Source organism: Berghia stephanieae, chromosome 1, assembly GCF_034508935.2.
Source record: "Berghia stephanieae isolate SIO BIC M18660-M18661 chromosome 1, UCSD_Bste_1.3, whole genome shotgun sequence".
NCBI classification, from domain to species: domain Eukaryota; kingdom Metazoa; phylum Mollusca; class Gastropoda; order Nudibranchia; family Aeolidiidae; genus Berghia; species Berghia stephanieae.
The window spans coordinates 44,154,795-44,167,679 of NC_088360.1; the positions used below are offsets into that span (position 1 = coordinate 44,154,795).

Consider the following 12,885-nt stretch of genomic DNA (forward strand, 5'->3'; position numbering starts at 1 on the left):
CAATTATTATTTGGACCCCAACAATGGAATAATGATAAATGATTAATCATAATGCAAAAAACAAAGTGTAAGAATATAAATTGAGATGAAGTAGAAAACATAAGATCTAAAGATAATTAAATAAACGAACCCCTTCGTCCAGGATAAGTATTTGGGTAAAATTGGAAGTAGAGATCAGGTGTGTCCAGAGTTTGAAATGGTCTCATCTCTGCTTCTGCTTGTTCAAACATCCTCAGCTTGACCATTAAAGTCAGTCGAACAAACCATAATTGCAGGGAGTGAGGAGTGTGAACTGTTAGTGTGTTTGCTTTCCCATATCCCTGGCCCACTTGCTCCAATAGTTTCCCTGTCAAGTCAATGGCTGCACGTAAACAACCAGCTTCCTGGAGAATTTAAGCAAAGTGAACATTGTAATTTACATTATGACATGTACACGGACAAGGACTATTGATAAAGATTGATTGTTTACTGAGTTTTTGTGGCAAGAAGTTTATTGGCATTTCCAGGTAAAAAAAAGATGAAATTAAATGTAATTTTCCTTTTTATATAAACAGACAAATGATACAAATGTTCTGTGTTTTAAAACTGGAACTAATATTCAACTTCCTCCATATTTTTCCCCAAGTATCAAGCAGCAAGATTTGCATTTTACACTTTTACCACTCACAATAAGCTTCTTTAATCCATCAACATCATGGGTGACACTTTCAACAGTTAGGACAGATCGCTTTATGGCTTCTTGTTCTCCCATGTATCGCAGGACTAAATCTCTCACAGGATCTCCCTATGGTAAGACATGCAAAATAAATTTTTATGTTTTAAAACATATTTGATCTATTATATGCATATCATTCTATTTTATCAAAATTAACCTTGAAACAGTTTTCTGGTCATAAATTGACTGGCAAGTATATTCCACATATATACATGATTTTCTTTCTCATTCTTTAGCGACTTTACATTTGAATGTACCGGTCTAGGTTAATTAAATTTTTTTTTTGCTTAAAGAAATGACAAGAACATTCTACATTTAAACCATCATTATAAAAAAGTTGATCCCACATCCTTTCTTATCAAAGATAGGAAATTCTATTTACTACAACAAGGGGCAGTCAAAATATGACGGATTTTGGTTTCTAAGGAAATCTAAATAATAAAGGAACAAGTGTATTATGTCGTGCAGCCCTATGTTCCACAAAGAATCAAGAGGCTTAAGTAAGTTAGTATTATGTAAAAAACAAAAGGAGAATTTTTAAGGGTCAAATTTTTATTTTTCAAACATCGTCTCCTTTATACAAAAGAGTCATATTCCACCTTTTTGTAAGGCTATGTATGCCATCTTTGTAAAGCTAGTTAGATAGGTTTTTCAATCAGTCTTCGATAGCAGATTTGACAGCTTTGTCTTCGTATCAATGATCTCTCATAGCTCCTTTGAACCAAAAGGAAGTCTGATGGATTGGGTAGATTCTCAGACAAACTAAAGCAACTATCTCCCTTGTCAATAAACTTAAATATGACAGGCATTGTCATGCGAAAAAGCACTTAACACAAACACATTTCTAAGTGCGGCTATGTGGACTTGTGGTATGACACTTGCTTTCGGATCGGAAAGTCCTGGGTTCGAGCCTCGCTCAGCGCATAGTTGAGTCCTGGAAAAAGGCTCACATTCTCTTACCGTACTCATATGTAAAATGAGTACCTGGCCGTTAACAGTGTTGTCACTGTAAAAAAATGTAATATTTCCTAACAGGCATCATATCTCGTTCTATATGTTATGCATTGCTGTTTGTCAGGGACTTCTAGTAAAGTGCTTTGAGCACAGTTAGTGGGTATTGCGCTATATAAATGCTCTACTTTTTAAAATCACAACTGATTTCAGACATTTAACTATCTGATTGTACGCCCTTGAGTTTATAGTCCTCCCTCGGAGTAGAATTCTGTGTGAATCACACAATGCATGCCTCCCCCCCATGGCCATAATTATTTGCCTAATGATCTTTCTATAATTTCTTTTTCTATGTTTGATTCGTTCATCTTCATTTGAGGAGTTTTTTATATGACTGACCTGCCTGAAAAAAAAAATAATTAAAACAAAATTTTGATCTTTGTACATGAAATGAAGTCACCAATTCAATAAGAAAATTTGAATTGTAAGAAACCTATTTATTGAAAAAAAATGTTGTGTCTCCAAATCTCAAAAACGTGGCTGTTACAGATATACTTCCAATACTTTTGACCTCATCTCGTATCAATCTATAGTTGCAAAACATTCCAATGGTAGAGACCCAACTTAAAATTTGGTTTGCAAGAATTTCAGACGTCGCTTGAAGGAATTTCAATGCCAAAACAGAAATTTCAGATCTATTTAGGACTATACGATATGCAAACACAACATCAAAACCCCTTTTTTTTATCAAATCAAGTAAAGCTTCCAACCCAATATTGTCATAAAATTTAAAAATCAAATGAATACTGTAGTAGTTTGTTTTTGTTTTTAAGGGTTTCATGGCGCTTGCGACACATTAAGGTCATTTCAGCACCAGTAAAAAGAAGAAAATGAGATAATGAAAAAATATTCTAGAATTACGAGTGAAAGAAAAAGTAAGACAAAGAGGACTGGTTCAAATAGGGAACAGATGTAGATTCCAAGAGCTCACCATCAGTGTACTTAGTTTGAAATCACCTAAAAGTCTCATCCAGACACCAGCACATGACCCCACTCAAATTCTTACAGAATAATATGTCCAAAACAGAAAACATAATTAACTACATAATGGAGAGATGATTTACAAAGAAAGACATATCTTGCAAAACTTAAACTATACGTTAGACTGTTTCCGTCCAATCCAAGGGCTCTGACGAATGAAAGGACAAAACCAAGTAATCTCATTGCAAGCCAAGATAGAAAGCAAGTTGGAAAACAGATATAGGGGTATAGAAGACACAGTAAGTGACCTACCTGTCCATTATGGGATGTCTGGAACCCCACAGAGGAATACTGTGACAGTGTTGGTGGTGATGATGATGATATGGTGGTGGTTGTAGTAGTGGTGGTTCTGATGATGATGATGGTGGTAGTGATGGTGATGATTGGTAGTAGTGGCAAAGTTTATAAAAGTGGTGGTAGTGATGATGATGATATGGTGGTAATGATGATGCATTGTGTGATTCACACAACTTCAACAACTACCACATCGTCATCTACAACAATCTTTACCAAATCATCATGTCGATGTTGTGGTGGTTGTAGTAGTTGTGGTAGTGATGATGAAGTAGTGGTTGTTGCGTTAGTGGTGGAAGTAATGGTGATGATGATGATGTAGTGAAGGAGGTTGTAGTAGTTTTGGTAGTGATGATGGTGATGAGGTTGTTGTAGAAGTTGTGTGGTGGTGGTTGTAGTAGTTGTGGTAGTGATGATGATGTGGTGGTTGTTGTTGCAGTAGTGGTGGTGATGGTAGTAAAAGTCATAATGATGTGGTGGTTGTTTTCATAGTGGTGGTTGCAGTAAGGGTGTTAGAGTAGATAATGCGGTGGTGATGATGCTGATGATGATGATGATAATGATATGGTGGTTGTTGAAATGATGGTGGTGATGATGATGTATTGGTAATTTGAGTAATGGAGAAAGTGATGAAAATGTAGTAGTGGTTGTTGTAGTGTTAGAAAAGAATGATGATGTGGTGGTGGTGATGATGATGTGGTGGTTATGGTTTTAGCAGTAGTAGTGGTAATATGTAGATGGTGTTTTTTTTCGTAGCGATGGTATGATGATCATGTGGTGGTGGTTACAGTAGTTGTGATAGTGATAATAATGATAATTGTGGTGGTGATGGTGGCAGTGAAGATGATGCTCCGGTGGTTGTGATGACATTGGAAGTCATGGAGGCTTTCCTTTGACCCATACGCCATCACCAGAATTTGAAGGAAGTTGCCCATAACATGGAATTTTTTTGCTCCAAACCAGAATTTTTTCCCAATGAAACTGGAATTTTGGCATCTGTACAATAGACAGAATAACAAAAACATGGAGACAAAAGACAGATTTATTATTATATTACCTGTCTTTCATTATTTAGAATGCCTGGAGTACTGAGCTGTTCTTGAGCAGGGATGAATGTTCCTGGTGGGTTAGTTGCCATGGTGTACAAAATATGACTGGTTGCGTCTGACGGAATCCAGGCATCATGGCGTCTGTCAGAATCACTCATGCTTAAAATAGACGAAAAGGCATCATCTGTCCCAGAAGTGTTGCCAAAGGGTGTAAAAACTGAGGAATTATTGCCGCTCCCAACGTCTTGAGAAATTGGATTATGAAAGGGGCTTCCAGGAACAGATGATTGAGAGTGGTAACCAGGAGGATCTACAGGTTGTGGAGATGTGGGACCTGTCACTGTAGCTGTTGTATCATGTGATGACTGGTGGACTGGTGTGCCCATGGGAGACATCTGAGATGGTGTTGTGCCAACAACAGGACCGGCGGGATGGAGTTTGGAATCAGTAGATGGTAAAGAAGACGAAGGAGCAAGATTGGGCACACTAAACTGGCCAGTGGTGCTATGACGGGGTGATTCAGATTTGTCTGATGTTGAAGACAATTGAGTTGTGTAATCTGGTCGCTGAACTATATCCTCTGCTTGAGCCACAATCTCTTCAAACTCTTTATTTTCTGCAAGATCTGTTAATGTGGTAGATCCATCTTGACCAGGATTAAACGTATCTGATTCACCTTGAAGGAAAGAAAATAAATTTTTAAACCCCACCTGAGGATGGTTTAGCTTTGTGTTTTGAAGTGGTGTTAATAAAAATGATGATTATGATGATAATAATAATAAAAATAACAGTAATAATAATAATAATAATTAAAAAAAAACAAAAAAACAAAACAGAATAATAATAACTAAACTAATTGAAAAATATTCAAAATTGTTTCCCTTACATTCGGCCAGTGATTCCACCAAATTAGTTGTCCCTCAAATATGCACAATAGCTGGAATGAGATCCTTTTCTCATTTTGGGCCATCCGTGTGGAACACCTTACCGTAAATTTTCATAAATACACAGATGTATAACACTCAGTTGTATAATTCCACCAGATGATTCTATTCTTATAATAATTATCCATAATTAACCGGTTAACTGTCATACTTTGGAAAGATACATATGAAAAAATTTGGCCCGAAAACTTCTTCAAATATTGATTGATTTAACTGACACTCACCTTGGCAAAACCTCTCAAACTGGGGACCTCGGGATGATTAGTGTACTGGAGGCCAAGATGAGGGTCATTTCGATCTATATTTGAAGGATAAGTTTTCTGGTCAAATGTTTAAATACGTGTCTTTCCAAAGTACAGTTAATAAAGAAAAGGATGAGTAAATGACAAAATTTTGAATTATATAATTATCTTTTAGTAATTACCTTCGAAAGAAATGGGCTCTGGTTCTGACGTGGATGACTTGTGTTCTCTGTGATGAATATGAATAATATCCTCTTCTTCTCCCTCTTCCTGAACCTGGTCAATATTTCCAGTTTCCCCATCTTTCAAAGCCAGATTCTCAATACTCAATGTCTCTGAAACATCTTGAAATGATTGATTTCTACTCAGATTTGGAAAGTCGTCTGTGTCAATGGACTTATTACCCTCAGAGACAACATCCGATTCCTTTATTTCCCTTGCATTCATCTCTGACAATCTAATGTCTTCTTCAGACTTGGATATAGTGATAGACATGAAAATGTCATTGCCTAATTTCCCATCATCGTTTTCACCTGTATTTCCAATTGAGTCAAAAAAGTTGTCACCAGAATCAGCCCCACCAAAATAGCTGCTAAGATTTGAGGCTGGATTGCCATCATTTTTAATGTCATCACCAGTTTCCTGCAAAAGGGAAGATATTTCAACAAAAAAAAAGGGATATTAATGAGATATAAATCAAAAAGCAATTTACAAATGACATGTAACAAATTAAAATTATCACTATATATCACATAATGTCTATACTACAATTCACAGTTCTACAATAAATGTAAATTGAAGTGGGCCCTTAAGTGTGATTTTGTTCGATGGTATTGAACAGTATTAAAATAAATGGGTGATAAAAAGCACTGTATTCCTCGACACTTTGACAAGACATTTTCCACAAAGAAGCGAAACAACTTCAAGGCAAAAGACAGGGTTCAGACCTGGAAATCCAATAGGATGTTTATTATGGACAGAGATGGATGATCCTTTATCATCATCGTACCCCCAGTAAGTTAGTACCAGTGAGTGAGAGAGTAAGTAAAGGAAAAGGCACATTGAATTAAAAAAAATAAATTATAAAAAATGTAGGAGTGATAGTGTTCCATATAAACACTTAATTCATATTTTCCTGCGTGGTGTAATTTATTACAACAAAGTTGCAACAAGTGTAAAATACAACATACATTTTTTGCTCCTAAGCTGATAATGACTGGTTGAATGTCTTCAGCTTTAGCATTTAATGTAGAGTGATCAGCCTGCTCATGTTTTTCTGTCAGAGATAATATATTTGCATCCTGCTGATTAAAAAAAAAAAAAGAGTAAATCAAAAGAGAAATTTCTCTTCATTGTAAATTGTGTGTCGTTAGAAAAAGTAGATATGAAGGAATGAACCAAGAAAAAAACCGATCATGTATATTAAGCGATAATCATTCTAATCAACTTAAAATCTAAAGAAAAAATGATGACTTGAGTTGAAAATATGATGAAACGCGCTCTCTACAGTAACAATGATTTGCTTATCATAAAACGATTATATTCTACGAATTAATACAGTTACCCATGAAGTTTTTAAAAAAAAAGAAGCAAGAAACATTTGTTGAAGGCTCTGAATAAAAGAGTTTAGTTTTCTATTATTATGGCCTAAGGCACGGTGCGACCTCTCTATAACAACATTGTTGGAATTTTAGAAAATAATGTCATTACAAAGAGTTATCACTATAACAGAGCAACCAAAAACAGGTTGGTGAAAGTACCAACAAAAGCAACAATTCAATGTGTGGAATATCTTAGGCCAAATTAATAAGACATGACAAATGATTAACATTACTGTTTTCCACTTAGTACAAAATGTTTGAATGCCATTTTCCCTTTGGAGTTTATCCCGGCACAATTATATTTGTAGTGTTAATATCAAAATACACTTAATAGATGTCCATATGTTTTGCTTTTTTCCTCAATTCTTGTAAAATAGCACACAAGCTGTTGTATACGGATTGATATCCTTACAGATCCATCAAATAGTGTCAAACAGAGGTGTATCATCATTTAAACAAGAAATTTTGCCTTAATTGTGGAATTAAAAGTGATGATTATCATCATATCAATACAGGGTTTTTACTCAAAATGCCATAATGGTAAGATTTTTTATTACTAATATATATATATATATATATATATATATATATATATATAATATTATATATATATATATACATATATATATATAGGGAAAAATTGGGACTTGGGCATCATGTCGCTAGAAAGTGGATGTCCTCATAGAAGGTTTGCACTTTATCTACATAAAACATCTATCCTTTCTCTGCTGTATTATTCATGTTGATTTACATGCTCGGGATTGCAATAATAAAACAAATTTTATAAGAACCATTTGATTTGGTTTTATGTTATTGGATTTTACCAATCTCCAACATGAGCCCAGAAATAACTTCTCTCCTGAAATATAAATATGAGTAAATAAACCTTAATTTATGAATCAATTCACATCTGGTGGAGTGTGGCATTTCCGTACTTAATGGTAGTAGCATGAAATCATCTAGCAGATTATCTTAACTCTCTAGAGAATCTCAAAACTTAATTAAACAAGTTCAGAAATTACTAAAGAATCATTCTACCTTTTCAGGATTATCATCAGGTGAGGTCTCCAAGATAACAGAGTCTAAAGTATCAGTAGTTGCAGACATTCTCAAACCAGATGGATGACTTGTTCCAGGAGCAAGATAACCATCCTCCTCATCTTCTACGAGATCTTCATCCTTTAATACATTGGTGTCTGACATATTTAAATGGTCAGTCTGGAATGAAACAATATTCTCAACATATCAAAAAAGTTTGAGATTTTAGTAATCAACAGTTATGACAGTTGAATAAAACCATCTATGAGTTAAATAAGTGTCTTATTTAAGATATTGATCTCACCAACTTTTTATCATCCATCCTTGTTCCAGTTCTGCAGTAGCCCTTGTTCGTAGGTTGTGAAAAAAAAAAAATTGATTTTTAAAGAGTTTGATACAGTATTAATATTAAGTCAATCTGAGTTGACTGTCTCCCATACTAAATGAGACGAGCTCTTGTAAAGCTAAGGTTGATAGTTGCTTATGTATGTTTATGACATTCATAAAGCCATGATGAAAATAAGTGACTGAATTTGAAGTCTAAGAACTCTAAGACGAAAAGTGGACAAATTGGTTAGCTTTTAAGATAATATTCCTAAGAACTTTAGTTAACCAAAAGATTAGAGCATATTAAAAAGATAGTTTTGTGTAGATTAACATCTAAATTCAATGGATTTCAAAAGTGCTTCAGTAAATCAAGAAATTACTTGTCAAGTTCTTAGAATCCTTCACTGTTAAAATATTGACTGACAGTAGCCATAACTCTAAAACCATTCTGTGTTCCAACTTAAATTCATATCACCAAAAAAAAAAAAATATATCAAGCATATTTGTAAAAACAATGCAATAGAGATTTTTAAGCATAATTTGAATATGTGACCTTCTGACATGTGATGATTTGTTAAGTGATGTGCACAAAGTTGCGAGTTGGTGTGAAAACGATAGTTGAACAAACAAGAGTGAATGAGCTGTGAGGAGAAGAAAAGGTGACAGAGGTGATAGAAATAAATATATTTTGCTTGTGAGTTGAATTTGATTCTTATTTTGTGTAGATTAAATCACATGAGTTTAAAAATTGATGATAACATTCGATTTTGACAAACTGTTGACAGAAATTGTTCATTAAACCTTTACTAACCAAAAAATCATTAAAACATTAAAAAGATCTTAAAGCACCAAATAGAGTCGAAATTATACACACATGTGCAGAAATAACTTTACACTTGTTTTGAAGTAATTTATTTGAGTTTTAAGAGACAAAATTAAATAAATGTAATATCACAGAAATCAGTAGTATCTTTAATTTATATGATCTAAATTTCATCAACACATGCATAATCCTAAAAGTAACGACAGCCCAAGACACAAGTTTTGTTGCTCTGCTTCGGGAAAAGAGGACACATTCGATGCAAAAAATCACGATTTCCAATCATTGCTCAGACAAATTGCCCTCTAGAGTTTATCAAGGGGTTTATGCCATTCTGCTGTGATGTATTCTATTTGATTCAACAATATTCTAAAGCTCGTAAGCATTCCTTGCTTGGCATTGATGTTCCCTTCTCGGTCTTTTGAGGAGATCTCAGAGAGATTGGGGTCTGGATTTACAGATGGTCACTCGAGCACCAAGGTCTTTTTCATAATTAACTGAGGTTGCACAGATGCCTTCTCCCTCTGAGTGCAGCAGTTGTAAGTCTTCCTAACACTTAACACTGTCCATCTTATTTGCAATCGAAGTTATAGCAGGTGCGACTTCATTTACACAATAATACTCAGAGTGTCTCCATGGCATCTGTTAGTCTCTCCTCAATGGTCTTGAAATCAAAGGATTGGGACGCAAGACACCGATCGTAATGGAAGACTGTGTTATTGGTGTTGTAGCAACCGGTCTCCAGCAAGGGATTCTAGGGACGCTAAGTGGATGCTTGCTTAAAATGTCCCCAAACTTTTAGAATAATCTCCTTAGTAATGACTAGTGCGGAGCTGTACCAATCATGTTTAAGGACCGCGGTTTTACGGTTCCTGAGAAATAAGAGCCGCAAGGACCAGTTCCGGTTCCAAGAACCGGTTCTTTTTCGACATTAGACATTCACAAGGAATCGTTGGGACCGTCAAACGATGGGGACCGTGCCTGCAGTAGTTGACAGTAGAACTGCTAAATGTAAGTGAGAGCGGAGAAGGCTTGTTGCCTCAAAACATAAAAATAGTGCGTGTGTGTGTGTGTGTGCATGTGTGTGTGTGTTTGTGTGCGAAGACTGATGGAGCTGGTCAGGTCAATGTTAGGGAGTGAAAAGAAAAGGGATTATTAATATATTTTGTGTCTGTGGCATGCTGAACCGAAAGTATGGGACGAGTTTGTTTTGATTTGTTTCTTTTTTCCTCTCCATTCCTTTTTTTTTCTCCTCTTTTTGTGCGGCATGTGGTCTTGTGGTATGACACTCGCTTTCGGATCGGAAGGTCCTGGGTTTGAGTCTCGCTCGGCGCATAGTTGAGTCCTTGGAAACGACTCAATACTCATATTCTCTCATCGTACTCAGGTGTAATATGAGTACCTGGCCGTCAACAGTGTTGTCTCTGTAGGAAAAATTGTAATATCGCCTAACAGGTCTCATGTCTCATTCTACATGCTACGTGTTGCTGTTGGTCAGGGACCCTTTGTAATTCGCTTTGAGCACATTTAGTGGATATTGCGCTATATAAAAGCTCAAGGTTTTTTGTTGTTTAAAAAAATATATATTTCTACCTTTGGATAGGACGCACGTCTATCGCAAAGTACTTTTCACCAGATCTAACAGATCTAGCTACCCATTCACTGCTGAGTATACAGAGAGATCAGAAAAAATCTCTACTGCACCCGGGATCGATCTCTGTCCCTATGAGTGTGAAGCGAGTGCTCTATCAACTGATCTATTGGGCCCCCCAAATATTATATTGAGGTTTTTAAAAATCCATACGTTATAACTGTTATTTTGGAAGGAAGATATAATATGTGAAAGTCACATTATTTGAAAATTTTAATATTATTATATTATTTTTAATGACAACAATGCGATAAAAAGGAGTGGTGACAAGAGATAGACAAAAGAAAACAAAAAATCGGACTTGCTAGATTCGAAACACACACACACACACACACACATCTTTAGTAGTCACATTCATCTCAAACAATAACCCATTAGAGAAGAGGGGTCATGCCTTCATCATAGATCATTGTCATTGCGACCATTATGGTGCAGTAAATTTTGAAATTTACCCCGTATAATGGAAACGTCCAAGGCGTTGATGATTGTCATTCGACCCCTGCTTCCCCCATCCCATAGGCTACACGAAAGGGCGGTTTGCGGAGAGGTGGGAGATAGTTGTTTGTGCCTTTTAGTTTAATTAAGTGGGATGGGTGGTGATTGGTGGAGGAAGGCAAAGAGCCTAGGCAAAGAATCGCTGGGACAAAGAAACGGCAGTAGTATGGCGTGAGAATCGCTCTGACTGTTGAAAGGTTATAAGAAGATAGGACCGCCAACGGTTCTCCACTTTGGAACCGGTCCTCAGCGCGGCACTAGAATAACCCTATCCAAAATGTATTGAAACCTTAGCTTTTAGAAAGCTATTTGTTCACATTTATCCTTGATAAAATTTAATCATCTATCACGGACTATATGTGACCCACCCTCCCAAAAAAGGATTAGATGGTCTAGAGTATTATCTATGTCAAGATGAGCTTGATGCTGGTGACGGTTTTGTCACAAACATAAAACTTGGGGTCAATTTATAATTTAAAAATACAAATATAATCCAAAACAAAACAAAATTAAGTAAGTTGGATTGGATTGGACAGACGTTGACAAAATAATTGAGAATATCTCGAAAACATTTTCTTTATTTTTGTAACAATTGCAGTACACAGAGACAGGCAGATCCATTAGATTAGACAGCCATAGAATCTATAGAGTAGAGATGACTACAGACGTCAAGAAGACAGAAGACGTCTAGAGTCAAAATCAAATGCCACACCCACTTCACTCACTTCAGTTAACTACTAATAACCCACTTACCTACAATAAACTGGACCTTATGAATTAATATTCCAAAGACGTCAATTTTATTTAATTAATCAAATAAACTTGCCAAAAATAAAGCGAAGTGTCTGTAATAGTAACAGGCTAAAGCCCTTGCCTTACATCTTACGGGCTTCTAAATTCAAGAACTAGTGACAAGTGAAAAGTGACAAGAAGCACTTAGAGATCAAAAGTTGCCAAATATAATCTCACATAGCCAAACACTGCTAACAATTCGAAGGCTGCTCTCTGACACCCTTAATTAAAATCTCATTTATTTGTATTTAAGATTAACTAGACTAAATATGTTAAAACAAATCAAAACAAACAAAAATAATTAAACATAAAACCACGATTTTATGTGTAGCCAATTTTACCAAACTTAAAACGTGGCAATCTGGCATTCCAATCTATAAAAGGTCATATCCGTCGGATTTTATTTGTCAAGGGAAACCATTCTAGTTCAGGGTTGCCAGTTTGGCATTTTAAATGCCAGATTCCAAAAATCTAGCATTTTTGAAAACCGTTTGGCATTAGAAAAATCATTTGGCATTTGGCATTTTCATTTGGCATTTTCTTTTCTTGTATATTATAGTTCAAATGACACCTTTTCTTAATTATTTCTAAACTTTGGACTCTGCACTTGAACCAGATTCAACAAAAAACATCATAAGAAACACGAAACAGTAAGTTTTCTTAATTGTCAATAATTATTTAACTGTTTACGTATTTACCTTTCATGTTAATGTATTTCTTTTTCATTCTTAAAATCCAACCGTGGTTTAGCACTCCACTTAGTAGTCAGTAGGTAAAAAATTACCCAAACAGGAAATTTAGTATAATTCAAAAAAAAAAAAAGAAAAGAAAACACGCAAGCCACCAGGATATGATAGTAAATTGCCTATCAAAAGTGAGTAGTTTTTCTTAGTGGGGGTGGGAGTCAACAGACTTTGGCATTTTT

At 35.4% G+C, this 12,885-nt stretch overlaps 1 protein-coding gene across 3 annotated transcripts in view; it reads right to left on the bottom strand.

Annotated features, from left to right (window-relative positions):
- LOC144975505 (trafficking protein particle complex subunit 12-like) overlaps positions 1-12,338 on the bottom strand; it is a 28,412-nt gene extending 16,074 nt beyond the window's left edge. The window contains exons 1-7 of one of the 3 annotated variants that reach the window (XM_078919678.1): positions 11,922-12,338; positions 7,876-8,055; positions 6,427-6,537; positions 5,419-5,878; positions 4,059-4,726; positions 668-784; positions 131-383 (exon numbers count right to left, since the gene is read on the bottom strand). In XM_078919678.1, the coding sequence (XP_078775804.1) occupies positions 131-383; positions 668-784; positions 4,059-4,726; positions 5,419-5,878; positions 6,427-6,537; positions 7,876-8,040 (1,774 nt within the window). In that variant the 5' untranslated portion in view covers positions 8,041-8,055; positions 11,922-12,338. Of the gene's footprint in view, positions 1-130; positions 384-667; positions 785-4,058; positions 4,727-5,418; positions 5,879-6,426; positions 6,541-7,875; positions 8,056-11,921 lie in introns of all 3 variants that reach the window. The other 2 variants (XM_078919671.1, XM_078919685.1) reach the window with 2 other exon arrangements.
- Positions 12,339-12,885: the final 547 nt, after the last annotated feature.